An 18,800-nucleotide genomic window follows, 5' to 3' on the forward strand; every position below is an offset into this window, starting at 1 on the left:
GGTAAAAAGTGCCAAGGAAAAGGCACCCCACCCCTAGACCCCAGGACCAGACCACATATCTCTGAGATTGTCCAGAGTCAGACTGCAGAATCCCAAAAATCCCTGAGGTTCCTGACCAGGAAATCCCATCAATTCCTGGTTTTAATCCCAGAATCAGGCCACAAAACCCCACCAATTCCAAGCCATCCTGGAAAGCTTCACCCCTCCCCCAAGAAACCCTATATAAGCTCTGTATATATGCATGTATGTATGTATGTATATATGTATGTATGTTCAGTTTGCTGCTGCTTCTCATCCCAGAGGCAGCCACCCTCCTGCATTCTTCCTTCCCAATAAATCTCTTCAGTGAGGCTTGTTGTGTGGAGTGATACCCTGAGCGGAGCATCTTTGGCAGGGCTGGAGCTGGGCTGAGCTGAACTGTTAACACTTTCACTTGGGAGACTTTCCCCTAGCAGAGCAGACCTGTTACACTCCAGGGGACCTGAGCAGAGCTGTAACTTTCCTGGGGAAACTCCCCTGCCTGAGCGTTGCTGTTACACTTACAAGGGGGAAATTGTTCCCTGGAGCAGGGTTGTAAATTGCTATGCTTACAGTGACCTTGTGGCATTCCCTGGGTCCTGTCAGCCAGGATCTCTTTCCATCCAAGCTGCAACACCTACACATTGCATGGCAGTCAGGCGGCTGGACAGGTTGGAGGGCGTCCTTCCCGGGTAGCTCAGCTGCTCTTTGTTTCCTTAGGCAGTTCTACTGGTGGCTGCATCTACTAGTTTTTAGGTCTCACAGACAGCTCATTTATCTAGAAATGAGCTCAAACTGGATTATGGGATTTCTGGAGTTAGATAAGGCGACATTCCTCAGAAATTTGTGAAACCAGTCCTCACCTGCCAAAAAGAGTTATCTCCCCTACCCCCCACCCCCACCCTGGGCAGAAGGAGCCAATGGCTGCCTGCGTTTGCACATCAAAGCACATGCTGGGCTCCAGGCTCCCCCAGCATTACAGGTACCTAGTATACATTTCAAAGTGTAGGACAGCATCCTAGCCCTTCTCACCTCCCCAGGATTCCCTCCTCCCAGACACCTGTTTGTTCTCTTTCTGATGGCAGGGTCCCCCCCACTATACTCGCTATCTCTCTCTAGCTATACCTCCCACTTGCACACTCTCTCTTTCGCACACTACGCTCTATTCTCTAACTCATGCTGTCCCACTATCTCCACTATTTCCTCCCATTCCCCCACTTCCCTAATCCTGGCCACGTCCAGCCTTCTGGCCATGGTCAGTCAGTCTACCTTCTCCTGCTCTGGACTCTTCCAGATGCCCCTGACTGTTCTCTCTCTCATATCTACAATAAAAATCCTTACCCAGCCGGGCGGTGGTGGCGCACGCCTTTAATCCCAGTACTCGGGAGGCAGAGGTAGGTGAATCTCTGTGAGTTCGAGGCCAGCCTGGTCTACAAGAGTTCCAGGACAACCTCTAAAAGCTACAGAGAAACCCTGTCTCGGAAAAACAAACAAACAAACAGACAAAAATCCTTACCCATATCATGAAGAGGTCATGTCATCAATTTCCTTTTTGTTTATTTGTTTGTTTTTAGAGACCAGGTTTCTCTGTGAAGCCCTTGCTGTCCTGGAACTCATTTTGTAGACTAGGCTGGCCCTGGAAATACCTTTCACAAGTGCTGGGATTAAAGGCATGTGCCACCACCACCCACAATGTTGTCAGTTTCTTTATGATGCTCCCTTGAAAATGCCTGGTACTGAAAGGGAGCGAAGAAGGTTTAAATATAAGAGATTTTCTGGCTAGGCATGGTGGCACACAACTTTAATGCCATCACTCTGGATGACAGAGGGAAGTGAATCTCTGTGAGTTGGAGGCCAGCTTGATCTACATAGTGAGCTTTAGGACAGTCTGAACTGTGTAGAGACAGCCTGACTCAAAGAAAGAAAAAAAAAAGGAAAAGAAGGAAAGAAGAAAGAAATTTTTTTTTAAATTTATTTATTATGTGTACATATTCTGTCTGCGTGTATGCCTGCAGGCCAGAAGAGGGCACCAGACCTCATTACAGATGGTTGTAAGCCACCACATGGTTGATGGGAATTGAACTCAGGACCTTTGAAAGAGCAGGCAATGCTCTTAACCACTGAGCCATCTCTCCAGCCCAAGAAAGAAATTTTTGAGAGTGGAGAGCACAGAAAGTTTCGAGCTAAGAAGTGTTGTGTTGGGATTATTTGATTGTACAACCACAGAAGTTGTTATAATCTGCAAGTCTGGAAGCCAGTGTGCCATCTTTGACCACTGAGCTGTACTGAGTGTTTGGTTGGAACTTCTGACTTGCTCCTGCAGCTCCTGCACAGCCTAGGAAGCCCCATTCCTGTCTCTCCAAACCCTGCCTGCTCAGAGAATCTCTGAACAAAGAGAAGGCACCAAAAAAACCCAGTTCCACAGCTTCTCCCCTGAAGGTGCCAGCAGCCCAAATCCCCACCAACAAGCTATATAATCCCTCTGCTTTAGTTTGGGCGTGTGGCTTCTCCAGCCTTGATTTCTGGGACTGAAGAGGCCTCCTGGGAGTTGCTTTGCTAAAGTAAATCTGTTGTTATAATTTTCCAATTCAGCTTGGTCTGACTGCACCGGTGGAGAACCGTGTCATAGGATCCAGAAAACCTGTTACTGAAGCCAAGCCGTTTGCAGTAAGACAGTCAAGCTTTCAAGAAATCTCAGTCCGAGGCGGGAAAGAGATTAAGAGCCTATGGAGCTCAGGCTCCCGCAGGCAAGCAGGAGGGACAGGGCAAGCTCCAGGAGAGAGCTGAGAGATATGTGGGGAGGGAGCCAGGGCAAGGCACGGAGGTAGGACAGACTTCAGGAAAGCGGGGAAAGAAAAGAGCAAGTGTCTGATGGCAAGAAATTTCAATTCAGGGTGTCCCCAAACCAAGTGGATGAGGAAACTCGTCAGAGTAAAATGTCCCAAATCACAAAGAAGAGGCTCCCCTCCCATGAGGTGGGTGTTCAGAAGGATGAGAAGCTGCCTGACTCACAGCATGGCTTTTGTAGCAGTAGTAGGCTTCAGGAACTCAAGGAGCAGAGCCAGCTACGCCGAGGTGCTACCTGAATAGATCAGGGAGGTGGAAGGAAGAAGCGCTGAGGAGGTGGACGCTCAAGTTTGGAGCTGGATATGGTAGGTGGCAGAAGCCAGCAGAAACAAAGGATCTGTGCCTTAGGAGGGTCAGATCAGCAGCCTTGTTCAGTTAGGAGAGGCTGTGTGACTGGCTAAGACAGTTCAAAGGTTCGTCCATCCACCTTGTATTCTTGCTGAGGCCATTTCAAGTTTAACTAGAATTTGATCTTCTTGACAGAGACTCCCATGGAAAATTACCCCACTCGATCCTAGGAACCCGAGGTCAGGATGGCCTAGCTAACTTATTCTAGCTTCTGTTTAACTGCCTGTTTTGGGGAGCCCCCTCCAGCTAACCTGCTTATCTTAGCTTCTGTTAAACTGCTTGCTTCTACAGCAGCTTGCTATGGAAATAAGACTGTGTGAAGATCTGTTGCTCAAATTAGTTTAATAAAAAGTTGATTGGCCAGTAGCCAGGCAGGAGTTATAGATGAGACAACCAAACAAGAAGAATGCTGGGAGGAAGAAGGGAGAAGTCAGGGGGTGACGCCAGCCAGCCACCGAGGAAGCAGAGCATGTAGCAAATGAGGTAACAAGCATGAGTCACATGGCAAAGCACAGACAAGAAATATGGGTTAATTTAAATGCAAGAGTTAGCTAGTAACAAGCCTGCGCTATCGGCTGAGCTTTTATAATTTATATTAAATTTCCATGTTGGTTATTTGGGAATTGGTAGGTGGGAAAGAAATCTGCTGAAGTCCAGCTCCAGCGCTGTTCTTGTACCAGGACAGTTGTGTAAAGTCGGCGGCGAAGAATGAAGAGTCCGACCTCAGTTGTCTTTCAAACTGATGGCCCCAACTGGCTCAGGCTGTCTCTATTTATACAAGTTCTGATGCATTCAAGCATGAGCAGTTTCAAATCTTTTTTTTTTTTTTTTTTGGTTTTGGTTTTTCAAGACAGGGTTTCTCTGTGGCTTTGGAATCTGTCCTGGAACTAGCTCTTGTAGACCAGGCTGGCCTCGAACTCACAGAGATCCACCTGTCTCTGCCTCCCGAGTGCTGGGGTTAAAGGCCTGTGCCACCACTGCCTGGCTCAAATCATTTCTCTTTAATCATTTCCAAAAATCATTAACACTTTGGTTTCCCTTTTTCTTTCACACCCTTGACGTCATGGACCTTTACCCCATATCATTATAATGCAAGCCAAATGTTTATATCTAGCTAGGTGCATCTTATGCATACTGTGCCCTAGCTGGCCACAAACATGCGGTTACAAAGTAAGAGATTTAAACCCTGTGATTAGTTCTTAACAATATAAAACCAGATGAGAGTATTGTCATGGTGCCTTGGATATCCTTCTCGGTTGTATACCAGTTTCTAAGAGATCTGCATGACCTTTTTGTCATATGGGCTACAGTTGTAACCCTCTTCTTTATAAGTTCTCAAAATAGCAACGATTAACACCTAACTCTTTAGTTGTTGGTGTTATGATTCCGTCTCTGGCATTTTCCAACGGGTGCCGGCTGCTGATGGCCACCAGTGGCACAGTAGCGGAACACACACTGGCCGCCCACCCCAGACTCTGGGCACAGTCCCCGGAGCTGCCTGCGGTGAACTGTAGACACCCCGGATCTGTGCGCGCACTGAGGAGGGCCGCCTTGCATTTCCTTCCCTGATCCCTGCCCTCCCTAGTAAACACCTAGGTGGGTTTGCTGAGCTCTGCAGCTTACCTCTCATGGCCGTAGAATCAACAGTATTCTTCCTGGCAGCTTCTGTGTGTACTTTTCTTTTAAGGGAACTGGGATTTTTAGATGCCTTTATTGATGTATTAGAAAAATATCTGAGTGCGCATGTCCTGGCGCCAGGGAAATGTCTGACCTTTCATGTCCTATATCTTTTCCTTATGTGTGCCTATAAGTTTTTTTTTTTTTTTTTTTTTTTTTTTTTTTTGGTTTTTTCGAGACAGGGTTTCTCTGTGGTTTTGGAGCCTGTCCTGGAACTAGCTCTTGTAGACCAGGCTGGTCTCGAACTCACAGAGATCCGCCTGCCTCTGCCTCCCAAGTGCTGGGATTAAAGGCGTGCGCCACCACCGCCCGGCTTGCCTATAAGTTTTTAATGTCATCTTTTAAGAAGCCATTTTCCAAGTTCTTAAGTTCTTTGTGGCATATTATCTCCTTTTGGAATTTAATAAGCAATAATAATTAACCTTACCGAGTTCCTCCTGCTTACTCAGGATGGCCACAAAGGCAGCCAGGGGTGACCTGAGAAACTGGTTTCTGTAAGAGTCCAGAGAAATTTAATTTTTCTGTGGGGGATTTTGTTCCCAATAAACACAGGCACAATCGTGACCAATAAAGCAAAACTAAGAATTACCATAAGAATAAGCATGGGAAAGAACAAAGGCCTGAAGTCCGTGAGTTCTCTGGGATTAGTGCAAGGGTTTGCAGTACTGTTTCCATGGGCCTTGCCAAACGGATGGGTTTCTCCAGAGGGCCTTGCTGTCTAAAAAGCTCCATTTGCAAAATATTTATGCACCATTCCCAGCATGGTTTCTGCCTGAAACATCCACCTATAGTAGCTGAGATGCCAGGATATGGATTCTGGCTTCAAAATCCCTGTCCTCTGGGTACTTGGGAATATATGTGGTCCCCAAATACTTGGGTGTAGTCTCAGCTTGCTAGAATAATTGTTAGCTCCTCTAGGCACACAAGTAGAAGGCCCCCCAGGACCTCCAACTGCTGGGTTCCATCCACATAACACTCACTGTCCTAACAGCTGGACCCTGCCCCCACCCTACAGAGTAAAAAGCCCAAGCCCTGGACTTATAATCCCACCAATTGCCACCCTGGAAAGCTTCACCGTGAAGAGTTCCACTCCCCCCATGAGAAACCCTATATAAGCCCTGCCTTCTGTTCAGCTCTGCTGTTTCTCACCCAAGCAGAGGCAGCCACCCTCCTGGTTTTCTCCCTCCCAATAAATCTCCTATTAAGGTTTGTTGTGCAGTGTGACTTTGTGGTGTTCCTTGGCTCCTGACTGACAGGAGAACTTTCCATCTGAGCTGTAACTCATGCAATAAAGATGTTCACTTGCCTATAAACTGTGTCTGAGTGGTCACCTTTGTGGGCTCCCTGTAACAGCTGGGTTTGTTTGGAAAGGGGTCTATTGCGCCCTTTCCTGGTATTCAGCACCAAATGTATGTGAGGGGGTGTGGTAAAAAATTTGCTGGCAATCACTCCATGATGAGGCATCTGGAAGAGTCCAGAGCAGAGGGAGAAAGAAGTAGATTGAGCAGGGCCAGCAGACTGAACCTGGCCAGGAATAGGAAGTGGGGGATGGGAGAGAATAGTGGAGACAGTGGGACAGCAAGAGATAGAATAGGGAGTGAAAGAGAGAGAGGGACAGTGTTGTAGAATATTATTTTATGATGTGTTACATTTGTTTATGCTGTGGAACATTTGTTTAAACGATGCAAAGATGTGTTGCATTCTTTTTGTTGTTGTTGTTGTTTTTCAAGACAGCTTTGGAGCCTGTCCTGGAACTACCTCTTTTAGACCAGGCTGGCCTTGAACTCACAGAGATCCACCTGCCTCTGCCTCCCAAGTGCTGGGATTAAAGGTGTGCACCACCACCACTGCCTGGCTGTGTTGCATTCTTTTATGTTATATATATTTTTAAACTGTGAAGCTGTGATTCTTTGTCTGTCTGAAACACCTGATGGTCTAATAAAGAGCTGAACAGCCAATAGTGAGGCAGAAGAAATAATAGGCGGGGCTGGGGGGAAGAGAGTATAAAAAGATGGAGAAGTGTGGAAGAGAGAAAAGAGCAAGATAGAGGGCTGGAGAGATGGCTCAGAGGTTAAGAGCATTGCCTGCTCTTCCAAAGGTCCTGAGTTCAATTCCCAGCAACCACATGGTGGCTCACAACCATCTGTAATGGGGTCTGGTGCCCTCTTCTGGCCTTTGAGCATAGACACAGACAGAATATTGTATACATAATAAATAAATAAATAAATAAATAAAAACAAGAAAAAAAAGAGCAAGATAGAACAGGGAGAGGAGGATATCAGGGGCCAGCCACCCAGCTACACAGCAAGCAATGGAGAAAGAAGTAAAGAAAGTTATACAGAAATAGAGAAAGATAAAAGCCCAGAGGCAAAAGATAGATGGGATAATTTAAGACAGGAAAAGCTGGCTAGAAACAAATTAAGCTAAGGCTGGGCGCTTATAAGAAATAATAAGATTCCATGTGTGACGAATTTGGGAACTGAGTGGTGTCCCCCCCCCCAAAAAAAAAAGCCAAAAGAGTAAAATAACAACTACATTTTGGCACCCAATGTGGGGCTAGAGTAAAAGAAAATCAACGAGAGAGAGAGAAAGAGAGAGAGAGAGAGAGAGAGAGAGAGAGAATAGTGTTCTGTGGGAAACCCCCGCGCTATCATAAAGAGAACAAACAGGTGTCTGGGAGGAGGGAATCCTGGGGAGGTGAGAAGGGCTAGGATGCTGTCCTACACTTTGAAATGTATACTAGGTACTTGTGCTGTGGAGGGAGCCTGGAGCCCAGCATGTGCTTTGATGTGCAAACGCAGGTAGCCATTGGCTCCTTCTGCCCAGAGTGTGGGAAATAAATCCTTTTGGCAGGTGGGGGACTGGTTTTACAAGTTTCTAAGGAGTGTCGCTTTATCTAACCCCAGAAATCACACACACACACACACACACACACACACACACACACACACACAGTTTTCTGCTATTTGGAGAATTGGAGCTCCCTTTGGACCAGACACCAGGCAGCTGTGCTGGTTTGAGAATGACTCTGGACCATCTTTATTGCGTATGCACTCTATTTGGAGGGGTACGGGATAGCGAACAGCTTCACCTTGGAGCTCCTTTATTAAGTTGGGCTATGCTAGTCAGTGTGCCCCAAGTTCTTATGCCAGTCCTGGATGGCAGGCACACACTGCTCCACCCAGGGTGTTATAAGGAGCTACACATCAAACCCTGGTTCTTGGGTATGCATGGCAAGCACTTTATTTAATGAAACATCTTCCGAGCTTTTTTGAATCCATTTTAAATGTTAAGATTAATGTTTGTTGATCAGGGCTCAGTTACCCTAGTGATTTAACATACCTTTAATTCCTCAGTGTAGCTAATCCAGGTATGTACGCTATACAACTTCGTTCCATGCCCCACGTGAACTACGCAGATATGCCACAGTGACCATGCCCAGCCACACAGTTTGTCTCTCCCTTCTTCCCTCCACTGATGTCCATGGGGCTGGCATCCGGTGTGCTATTCCAGGGACCTGTGAGGCACACAGTCTGTATTTCAGTGGCTCTAAGCCCTGGGTGCTCACTATTTATCTCAGGTACTAAACTTCAACCGCTCTGCTCCACAGCCTGTGACATTTTCATCCAGGGCAAACCTGAATTCAAGGGCAAGCCGTGGCTCAGGTTTTCCTCCCCTTGGCTTTCACAGTCCCTGCAGAAAACTGCGGGCAATCTGATAGCCAGAGGAAATGCCTTTAGGTGCCCTTCTTGGGGAAGTATGTTCAGGAGATAACTCTGAGCCCTTACTCTCCAAAGTTCTAGATAAGGACCCATCCTCCTACTACCCCCTCCCAAACATACCAAACCACAGAGAGCAGAAAGGATACAGACACTGCCTCAGGGGCTGTGAGGGTGAATTTAGGACTCACTGAGGGGGCTTGGCCCTTGTGAGAAGCCCCATCTTCTGTGGAAAAACTTGACAGAGTGTTGTGGAATATTACTTTAAGATGTGTTACATTTGTTTGTGCTGTGGAACATGTGTTTAGTGACACAAAGATGTGCTGCATTCTTTCATGTTGCATTTGTTTACGCTGTGAAGCTGGGTTACTGTGCCTGTCTGAAACACCTGATTGGTCTAATAAGGAGCTGAATACACAATAATGAGGCAGGAGAAGGAATAGGCAGGGCTGGCAGGCAGAGAGAATAAATAGAAGAGAACTCTGGGAGGAGAGATAGAGGATCGAGAAAAGGAGGAGAGGAGGACACCAGGAGCCGGCCACCCAGCCATCCAGTCACCCAGTCAGCCAGGGAGTCAGAGTGGAAGTAAGATATTCAGAAGGAAGAAAAGGAAACGCCCAGAGGCAAAAGGTAGATTGAATAATTTAAGAAGAGCTGGCTAGAAAGAAGCCAAGTTAAGGCCTGGCATTTATAAGAAAGGTGTTCGCGTGTTGATTATTTGGGAGTGTTGGATCCAGGTTTGCGCAATGATGGGGACAGATCACCAAAGTCTATAAAATCAGAAGCAAACTTTATTCCAGAAAAAAAAAATCACCACAGAGCACAAAAAAGCTTATCACCTAGCTGAGACTACAGCCAGAGTTCGGCCATGGGGCAGGTTCTGACCTCCTTTTTATAGCAATAAGTAAACATTAAACATAGACTCCAGGGGTCAGCCACCCAGCTACACAGCAAGCCATGGAGAAAGAAACAAGGAAATGTATACAGAAATGAGAAAGATAAAAGCCCAGAGGCAAAAGATAGATGGCTAGGGGCTGGAGAGATGGCTCAGAGGTTAAGAGAACTGGTTGCTCTTCCAGAGGTCCTGAGTTCAATTCCCAGCAACCACATGATGGCTCACAACCATCTGTAATGAGATCTGGTGCCTTCTCCTGGCCTGCAAGCAAACATCCAGACAGAATGCTGTATACATAATAAATAAATAAATATTTAAAAAAAAAGAAACGCTGGCTAGGGGCTGGAGAGATGGCTCAGTGAATAAGAATATCAGCTGCTCTTCCAGAGGACCCAGGTTCAATTCCCAGCACCCACATGGCAGCTCACAACTGCCTGTAATTCCAGTTCCAGGGTACCTGACACCCTCACACCAAACACATAACAATAATATGAAATAAATTTAAAAAGAGAAACGCCGGCTAGAAACAAGCCAAGCTAAGGCCGGGCATTCTTTTTTTTTTATTTAAATTTATTTATTTATTAAGGATTTCTGCCTCGTCCCCACAACCGCTTCCCATTTCCCTCCCCTTCCCCCGATCAAGTCCCCCTCCCTCATCTGCTCGAAGAGCAATCAGGGTTCCCTGACCTGTGGGAAGCCCAAGGACTGCCCACCTCTATCAAGGCCGGGCATTCTTAAGTAAGAATAAGCCTCTGTGCATCTTTTTGGGGACTGGATGGTGGCCTCCCCACAAGAGTCAAAGAGTGAAAATCAATTACAAGAGGGAATGGGGCTCAGCAGTGTCACCTTCAACTTGGTTCTGGCTGCAGCTGGAAGGCAGTCCCCACTGCGTGGAGCACCAGAGTCCCTGACTCTGCCGGGCTAGCCACACCTCTGGGGAGGAGGCACACCAGGCTCTTTTCCTGTGCTGGCAGCAGTGACCTTTCCACCTTCCTCATGGCCAGCTGCTGGCAAAGCCCAGTGATGCCCCAGCTGGTGATGGAGCAGTGTTCCTTAGGCTCAGCCTCACACACAGCATGGGAGACCCACAGTCTTCCCTGAAGGTACGCTGGAGTGGGAGTGGGGACTGCCTCCTGTTTCTTCTATTTGTCCAGATTATTAACTAGCCCCTGTCTCTGTTTGACCCTCCACTGCCTGTCCCCAGCCCATCTGCTGGACTTTGGGACTGTGTATTTTTCCTTTTTTAAAAGACGTTTCTTGACCGGGCGGTGGTGGTGCATGCCTTTAATCCCAGCACTTGGGAGGCAGAGGCAGGCGGATCTCTGTAAGTTTGAGACCAGCCTGGTCTACAAGAGCTAGTTCCAGGACAGGCTCCACAACCACAGACAAACCCTGTCTCAAAAAAGCAAAAAAAAAAAAAAAAAAAAAGACATTTTCTGTACAGCCTTGGCTGTCCTTGAATGTAGTTGGGCTCTTCTTTTGGGCTGCCAGCTCCAAAAAGTGACGCAGAGACTTATTATTAGTTATGAAAGCTCAGTCTACGGCTTAGGCTTGTCCCACTAGCTCTTAGAATTTATATTAATGAATTTTTCCTCATCTTTGTTGCCACGTGACTCGTGGCTTTTATCTCTCCCCTGCACGTCTTGTTCTCCCTGCATCAGGCTGAAGACTCCTCCTTTCTTCTTCCCAGAACGCTGTGTCCATAAGTCCCACCTAACCGCTTCTTGCCTAGCTAATGGCCGTTCAGCTCTTTATTAAACCAACCACAGTGATACATCGTCACAGTGTAAAGGGATATTCCAGAGCACTGGAATATTGCTCTGTAGACCAGCCTGGCCTTGAACTCACAGAGATCCACCTGCCTCTGCCTCCAGAGTGCTGGGACTAAAGGCGTGCGCCACAACACTGTACAGCAGGACTGTGTTCTTTTGCCCTAGAATTCCTGTTTGGTTATGTTTCAAACTTAGTTGTGTTTCCTTGCTTGTTTAAGACAGGGTCTCCTGTTATCTTAGGCCGGCCTTGATTGTCCTTCTTCAGCCTTCTGAGTGCTGGGAGTGTAACAACTACACCGAGTCCTTTCTCATGTTGTCTCATCTTAGGTTTACCATTTCTTGATGTTTTCCCCTTTCTCTCCCTTTTACAAATCTCTTGGCACAGTCCCTTGAAAGCCAGCCCTCTCTTGCTTCCTGTGGGGTCCTGTTCCTGGTATGTCTAGTTCCTCGGCACACTGCTCATTGCCCAGGACAATTACCTCTTAAACCCCAGGTCTCAGATGACCCTGTTGCCTGCAGGGTCATGGGGGCTGCTTTGGCTCATGTTTGGAAGTGGAACTGTTCTAGGACCATCACTAATATGCCTGCTATTTCACTTTTTCTTTTTCTTGTTTAAAATTTTTTAATTGATTTTTATTGAGCTCTATATTTTTCTCTGCTCCCTTCCCTGCCTCTCCCCTCCCCCCTTCAGCCCTCCCCCAAAGTCCCCACGTTCCCAATTTACTCAGAAGGTCTTGTCTTTTTCTACTTCCCATGTAGATTAGATCTATGTAAGTCTCTCTTAGTGTCCTCATTGTTGTCTAAATTCTCTGGGGTTGTGGTTTGTGGGTTGTTTTCCTTTGCTTTATGTTTAAAAATCACCTATGAGTGAGTACATGTGATAATTGTCTTTCTGTGTCTGGGTTACCTCACTCAAAATAATGTTTTCTAGCTCCACCCATTTTCCTGTAAAATTCAAGCTGTCATTATTCTTTTCTGCTGTGTAGTACTCCATTGTGTAAATATACCACATTTTCCTTATCCATTCTTCAACTGAGGGGCATTTAGGTTGTTTCCAGGTTCTGGTTATGACAAACAAAGCTGCTATGAACATAGTTGAGCACATGTCCTTGTGGCACAATTGAGCATCCTTTGGATATATACCCAAAAGTGGTATGACTGGGACTTGAGGAAGGTTGTTTCCCAATTTTCTGAGAAATTGCCACACTGACATCCAAAGGGGTTGTACCAGCTTGCATTCCCACCAGCAATGCAGAAGTGTTCCCTTTCCCCCACAACCTCTCTAGCATAAGTTGTCGTCAGTGTTTTTGATCTTGGCCATTCTCACAGGTGTAAGATGGAATCTCAGAGTTGTTTTGATTTGCATTTCTCTGATGACTAAAAATGTTGAACATTTCTTTAAGTGTCTTTCAGCCATTTTAGATTCCTCTGTTGAGAATTCTCTGTTTAGGTCTGTACTCCATTTTTTTTTATTGGATTATGTGTTCTTTGGTGACCAATTTCTTGAGTTCTTTGTATATTTTGGACATCAGACCTCTGTCTGATGTGGGGTTAGTGAAGATCTTTTCCCATTCTTTAGGCTGTCGTTTTGTCTTGTTGACCGAGTTCTTTGCTTTACAGAAGCTTTTCATTTTCAGGAGGTCCCATTTATTAATTGTTTCTCTCAGTGTCTGTGCTGCTGGGGTTCTATTTAGGAAGTGGTTCCCTATGCCAATGCACTCAAGTGTATTTCTCACTTTTTCTTCTATAAGGTTCAGTGTGGCTGGCTTTATGTTAAGGTCTTTGATCCATTTGGACTTGAGTTTTGTGCATGGTGATAGATATGGGTCTGTTTTCATTCCTTTACATGATGATATCCAGTTATGCCAGCACCACTTGTTAAATATGCTTTCTTTTTTCCATTTGATATTTTTTGCTTCTTTGTCAAAAATCAGGCGTTCGAAGATGTGTGGATTGATATCAGGGTTTTCTATCCAGTTCTATTAGTCCTCCTGTTTGTTCTTATGCCAATACCAGGCTGTCTTCAGTACTGTAGCTGTATAGTAGAGTTTGAAGTCAGGGATTGTGATGCTTCCAGAAGTTCTTTTATTGTACAGGATTGTTTTGGTTATCCTGGGGCTTTTGCTTTCCCATATGAAGTTGAGTACCGTTCTTTCGAGGTCTTTGAAGAATTTTGCTGGGATTTTCATGGGCATTGCATTGAATTTGTAGATTGCTTTTGGTAAGATTGCCATTTTTACTATGTTAATCCTGCCTACCCAAGAGCATGGGACATCTTGCCACTTTCTGATGTCTTCTTCAATTTCTTTCTTCAAAGATTTAAAGTTCTTGTCATACAAATCTTCCACTTGTTTGGCCAGAGTTACTCCGAGATATTTTATGCTATTTGTGGCTATTGTGAAGGGTACTGATTCTCTGACTTCTTCCCTAGGCCTTTTATCATTTGTGTACAGGAGGGCTACTGATTTTTTTTGAGTTAATCTTGTATCCTGCTACATTACTGAAAGTGTTTATGAGTTGTAGAAGTTCCTTGGTAGAATTTTTGGGATCACTTATGTAACTATCATATCATCAGCAAACAGTGAGTTTTATATTTTTTTTTTTTTAAAATGCTACAAGATCCCCGGCAGCAGTAGGCAGCAGAAATGCTGTAGGTCTCAAATGGTGGTAGTGGGCCATGTGGTGGCAAGCTCTGAGAGCTGCCAGCCCCAGGCAGAGACGGCTGCTGGTCCCCAAGCAGTGGCTGGTCCCAGGCAGGGAAACACATGGTGGGTGGGCAGGAGACAGAGACATGGATAGACACGACTTGCAGAATGAGGTTGGATATTTATTTAGGGGGTTATAAAGGGGGAAGGGAGAAGGGGGCAGAGAGAGAGAGAAGAGAAGAGACAGAGAAGGGGGGAAGCAGAGAAGTGGGGAGAGAGGCAGAAGCGAAGAGGAAGATGGAAAAGAGAGCGAGCTCAGGCTGGAAGCTGAAGATCAACCTGCCTCAGTGGATGGGGGAGGGAGTGGGCATGGCTCGTCTCTTAAAAAGACAGAAAACCGGGCTGGAGAGATGGCTCAGTGGTTAAGAGCATTGCCTGCTCTTCCGAAGGTCCTGGGTTCAATTCCCAGCGGCCACATGGTGGCTCACAACCATCTGTAATAGGGTCTGGTGCCCTCTTCTGGCCTGCGGGCATACAAACAGACAGAGTATTGTATACATAATAAATAAATATTTAAAAAAAAAAAAAAGACAGAAAACCATAACAGTGAGAGTTTGACTTCTTCTTTTCCAATTTGTATCCCCTTCATCTCCCTTTGGTGTCTTATTGCTCTAGCTAGGACCTCAAGAACTATATTGAATAGATATGGAGAGAGTGGACAACCTGTCTTGTTCCTGATTTCAGTGGGATCGCTGTGAGTTTCTCTCCATTTAGTTTGATGTTGGCTGTTGACTTGCTGTATATTGCCTTAATTATATTTAGGTATGTTCATTGTATCCCTGCTCTCTCCAAGACCTTTATTGTATGTGGCATATTAACCAGGCTAGCTTAATATGAAACAGCAAATTTTAATGAAGGAATAGCTTACAACACCAGGGATCCAGCGATGGGCAGGAAATACAAAAAAAAGGACCAGCAGGGTTCACACCTGCCAGATTTATACGTAAACATTAGCCCGAGGCGAACATGCCCCCCATTGGGCTGGGCTTACCCTTCACTTTATCATGAAGGGATGTTGTATTTTGTCAAAAGCTTTTTCGGGCTGAATCGCCGCCAGGTCTGCTCCGGCTGCACACCGCCCGCAGCCCCGCCTCCCACGTCCTTCTCCTCCTCCTCCTCCTCCACCTCCTCCGCCAACGCCGCAGCCGCCACCATGGGAGTGCAGGTGGAGACCATTTCTCCTGGAGGCGGGCGCACCTTCCCAAAGCGCGGCCAGACCTGCGTGGTGCACTACACGGGGATGCTTGAAGATGGAAAGAAATTTGATTCCTCTCGGGACAGAAACAAGCCTTTTAAGTTTATGCTAGGGAATCAGGAGGTGATCCGAGGCTGGGAAGAAGGGGTAGCCCAGATGAGTGTGGGTCAGAGAGACAAACTGACAATCTCCCCAGATTATGCCTATGGAGCCACTGGGCACCCAGGCATCATCCCACCACATGCCACTCTGGTCTTCGATGTGGAGCTTCTAAAACTGGAATGACAGAAGTGGCCTCCTCCCTTAGCTCCTTGCACATGGATCTGCCATGGAGGGATCTGGTACCTCCAGACGGGTGCACATGAATCCATGTGGAGCTTTTCCTGATGCCCACCACTCTTTGTATAGACACCTACCCGACTGAATGTGTTCCGTCACTCGGCTTTGCTTCGGACACCTCCATGTCCTCTTCCTTCTCTGTATGTGTGTTGACCTAAACTATATGTCATAAACCTCAAGTTATTTTGTTTTGGGGTGAAGATTCAATTTAAGTCTTTCAGATCTAGGTTTCCAATGAAGTATATTGTCAAGTATTAACAGCACAAGCGATGGGTTAACTTTAGAATAGGAATTGGTGTTGGGGGTGGGATTTGCAAGAATTTTTATTTTATTTTATTTTAATTTTTTGGATGAAAAATTTATCTATTATATATTAAGACATTCTTGCTGCTGTGCTGCAAAGCCATAGCAGATTCGAGATGCTGTTGAGGGCTGGATTTTTCTCCAGTGTGGGAAGTCCTGTTAAATTGAAAGCCCTACCCAAACTGAAGTGGGAAGGGAGGGAGCGAGCCTTTGACAGCCCTCCCACCTTCTGAAACTGTCTGCCTTGTAAAGCAGGTCCCTTTACTGCTGTGTTAGACACTACAGTCCCTGTCCCTGGGTCGACAGGGACCTTTGAAGCCTTCTTTGTGACCTGGCTTAATTTGTTTTTCATCCTATGGTTTTTCTAATGGATTTTCAGGACTTTTGTAATCTTGTAACTATCCAAGCTCCACTTCCTAAATTTTAAGAACTTTAATGGAAAGTTTAAATTGAAGGTGCTGTTTGTAGACTCACCACCCGATGGACGCCCAGTCGTCACTACAAATCCTTGAGTGTTCTCTAAGAAGATGATGCTGGTCATCACAGCTTCAGCATCTCCTGGGTTCTGATGCTTGGCTCTCTCTGCTAATCTTGGCTTTCTGGCTTTTCCTCCCTCAGTTCCTTCTCACCCTCTGCTGTCCTGTGTAGTGATTTGGTGAGAGAAAGTACGCTTTTGTCCCTTGCCCTCTGCACCACAAATGCGTTTCAAGTTTTATTATTGCAATAAAAGTGCTTTATGCTGGCTTTTCTCAAAAAAAAAAAAGCTTTTTCGGCAGCTAATGAGATGATCATGTGGTTTTTTATTTTTCAGCTTGTTTATATGGTGAATTACGTTGACAGATTTCATATGTTGAACCATCCCTGCATCTCTGGGATGAAGCTGACTTGGTCATGGTGGATGATGGTTCTGATGTGTTCTTGGATTCGATTTGCCAGTATTTTTTTTAGTATTTTTATATCAATGTTCATGAGTGAAACTGGTCTGTAATTCTCTTTCTGTGGTTTGGGTATCAGGGTAATTGTAGCCTCATAAAAAGAGTTTGGCAGGGGCTGGAGAGATGGCTCAGTGGTTAAGAGCATTGCCTGCTCTTCCAAAGGTCCTGAGTTCAATTCCCAGCAACCACATGGTGGCTCACAACCATCTGTAAAGAGGTCTGGCGCCCTCTTCTGGCCTTCAGGCATACAGACAGAATATTGTATACATAATAAATAAATAATTTAAAAAAAACATTAAAAAAAAGAGTTTGGCAATGTTCCTTCTGTTTCTATTGTGTGGAATAATTTGAGAAGTATTGGTATTAGTTCCTCTTTGAAAGTCTTGTAGAATTTTGAGCAGAAACCATCTGGACCTGGGCTTTTTTTGGTTGGGAGACTTTTGATGACTGTTTCTATTTCTTCAGAAGTTATAGGTCTATTTAACTTGCTTATCTGGTCTTGATTTAATTTTGGTAAGTATTTCACTTTTTCTTGACCACTCCGTGGTCATGATTTGGTCACAGCTACAAACCAAATGGGTGCTTGCCATGAAACCACCAGAGGTATGTTTCCCCTTCTTTGGCCCCAACATCAAAAAGACACGCCTCTGGGCATGTCAGTGTGGGTGGGAAGAGGCTGCATTTACTCTTTATGCCCCCAATTCCGTTCAGTGCAGGGAGTGACAGTGGAGACACCAGACACCTGGGATTTGCCACAGGGATTTTTAGGTCAGAAGTCCCCACCCTAGCTCTCATTTCCCTTCCCTGCCCTATTGTCTGCCAGGAGCCAATGCATGAGTCCCTGTCCCCTACTCTACCCTACCCGTTTTAGCCTCAACCTGAAAAAAAATTGTTTTTTGAGACAGGTGTTCACCATGTAGCCCTGACCTGGACCTCTCTATGCCAGACAGGAGATAGCAATCTCCCTGTCTCTGCCTCCTAAGTGTGGGAATTAAAGGTATGTACCACTAAACCCTTGTCAAATCTTTAAAAAAAATTTTAAATTGTGTTTAGGATTATTTTATGTATTTAGGTGTTTTGCCTGCATGTACATTTGTAAACTATGTGCAGGTTGGTGCCCACAGGGGCCAGAAGAAGACATTGGATCCCCTAGAACTGGAGTCACAGACGGGTGTGAGCTGCCATGTGGATGCTGGGAATTGAACCTGGGTCCTCTGGAAGAGCTACAAATGCTCTTAACAACTGAGCCATCTGTCCAGCTCCCAATTCCTGCCAAATCTCGATTCCAGGTAATTCCCACAGACATACCAGGATCCTTTGGGAAAGCTGATTCGGAGAGGTTGTGGGACAAGATCCAGAGACAGAGCTGGAGCAAGGTGGTGTGTGTGTGTGCGCACGTGTGAGCGTGTGTGTGAGAGCTTATGCATGTGCACATGCAAGCGTGAGTGGGCACCTGAACAGTATGTTCAAAGTCTAGGGTCACAGTCCCTGACAGAGCCCAAAGCAAGTATGCAGCAGTTGGTCTGGCTTCGCGAAGGTCTCCAGAGCAGATGCCCCAAATCCTACCCGGCCGTGAGAGGTAGAAGCCTTTCTGAGTGAGGAAGGCTGCTAGGCTTTACTTTTCAGGCAGGACCCATTTCCAGAGCTCCCTGGGGTACCTTAGGCAGCATGCTTCCCAGATTCACACACCACATCCTGCAGCCAGACAGGCACAGCCAATGGGGCAGCTTCCTGAATGTCACTACACCTGTATCTCTTCGCTCCCAGGACACCACACTACGGTTACCTCTCTCTAAGTAGGTGGCCCCCACCCACATTCAGTCCCTAGAGATTCCAAGACAGTCCTGCATGCCCTAGATACTGGTAAACATCCTGACGGCCAAACTGTCTCTGCTACAAATCCCACCACCCCCAACCTCCAGGCCTCGAGAGCTACCAGACACAACTGTCAGCTTACTCCATAAAATGTAAGGGGATCTGGGCATAGGGGTATAGGCCTTTATCATGTACTTGGAGAGGCAGAGGCGGGCAGAAGTTCCAGGCCAGT

General features: G+C 46.1%; 1 protein-coding gene across 1 annotated transcript; it reads left to right on the forward strand.

The window, feature by feature from the left end:
• The first annotated feature begins 15,111 nt into the window (after positions 1–15,111).
• Positions 15,112–16,569, forward strand: LOC121459521 (peptidyl-prolyl cis-trans isomerase FKBP1A-like). Its single transcript, XM_041669399.1, has one exon. The coding sequence runs from the start codon at positions 15,135–15,137 to the stop codon at positions 15,459–15,461; it is 327 nt and encodes a 108-aa protein (XP_041525333.1). The 5' UTR covers positions 15,112–15,134; the 3' UTR covers positions 15,462–16,569.
• The last annotated feature ends 2,231 nt before the right edge of the window (positions 16,570–18,800 follow it).

Source organism: Microtus oregoni, unplaced genomic scaffold (assembly GCF_018167655.1).
Source record: "Microtus oregoni isolate MIOR12 unplaced genomic scaffold, Mior012 000019F_ref0000042, whole genome shotgun sequence".
NCBI lineage: Eukaryota > Metazoa > Chordata > Mammalia > Rodentia > Cricetidae > Microtus > Microtus oregoni.